Below are 1326 nucleotides of genomic sequence, written 5' to 3' on the forward strand. Positions count from 1 at the left end.
AGTGCAGCCTGGCCGCGCGGGCAGACCCTGCTGCTGCCAAGTGGGCCAGTCGGCCCGTTCCCCACGGCAAGGGCGAGGGCTGCGTGGGCAGGCACCCTGGGGAGGTGGGTGGCCCGGGGACGCTGGCAGTGCTGTCCCTGACGTTTGCTTCTGGGTGTGCAGGGCGTGTGCGGATCGAGGAAGGCGCCTCGCTGCGCATCGACCTCCTGCGTGCCGAGGACCAAGGCTGGTACGAGTGCCGCGTGCTCTTCCTCGACCGGCACAGCACCGACGCCGACTTCCAGAACGGCACCTGGATCCACCTCACTGTCAACGGTACTGGTTGATCCCACCCACAGCTGCTGCTCTGCCCAGCACCAGCCAGGATCTCTCAGGGCTGGGACTGGATTTGCTGGTCTTCCAAGACCAGTTGAGCCACACTTCGGGGTGAGGGTCTGGATTTGTGTTCACAGCACCCCCCACCTTCCTGGAGACCCCCCCTGCAATCGTGGAGGTGCGGGACCAGGACACGCTGAGCCTTACCTGCACGGCTGTTGGCAACCCCCAGCCCGTTGTCATCTGGAAGAGGAGCGATCTGGCTGTCCAGAGCGGGGACACAGTGCAGGTGAGGATGGCAAACCACCGGTTATTCCCCTGGGATGTGTCCCCCACCTCAGCCGGGGTCTCGTGGGGCAGCCAGGCACGCAGAGCAATGCGACTCTGCTTGGCTGGAGAGCAGGCGTCCATCCCCACTGCGGTGGCATGCACCACCAGCCATCAGCCCTGCCCACAGCACCACGTTCCTGAGAGCGTTGTGTCCCCTGGTGGCCGTGCCATGTGCCTGTCAGCCTCCAGCATGCCTGGGTCCCACAGGTTGGGATCATGGGCAAGGGTTTCGATGCGCTTGGTTTAGGACGTTGAGGGTGGGCCTTCCCAGCATCATTCCCTCATCCTTAGCTTTGTTTGTAAATCACTAGTTGTCAGCGTAGCATGACTTTTCCCCCCCCCTGGGTGCTGCCGCAGGGCGTGGAGGGAGCACCATGTTTTGGGGCAGGCGCAGGTACGACAGGCTTTGGGAGCAGCTGGGTCTGTTCCCTGTCCCCAGCCCTCACCCTGCCCCACGCAGAAGGCCCCCCCGTCATTGTGGTGCCCCCCCAGAACATCACCGTCAACATCTCCCAAGATGCCTTTCTGGCGTGCCAGGCCGAGGCGTACCCAGGAAACCTCACCTACACCTGGTTCCAGGGCAGCAGCAACGTCTTCCATCTCAGGTACAGCCGGGACGGGGATGGCACCAAGGCAGCCACGGGCTCCTGCTGGCAGTGACGGGGGCAACAGGGCGGCGGG

The 1326-nt window shown here is 64.3% G+C and overlaps 1 protein-coding gene across 1 annotated transcript in view; it reads left to right on the plus strand.

Moving 5' to 3' along the window:
- The window catches only part of IGSF9 (immunoglobulin superfamily member 9), a 23369-nt gene that overhangs the window by 5094 nt on the left and 16949 nt on the right, over nt 1-1326 (plus strand). The window contains 2 exon segments of the mRNA XM_035896115.1: nt 3-315; nt 453-604. Coding sequence (XP_035752008.1) covers nt 3-315; nt 453-604 — 465 coding nt within the window.

The sequence above is a fragment of the Egretta garzetta genome, unplaced genomic scaffold (assembly GCF_000687185.1).
Source record: "Egretta garzetta isolate BGI_Z169 unplaced genomic scaffold, ASM68718v1 scaffold376, whole genome shotgun sequence".
Classification (NCBI taxonomy): domain Eukaryota; kingdom Metazoa; phylum Chordata; class Aves; order Pelecaniformes; family Ardeidae; genus Egretta; species Egretta garzetta.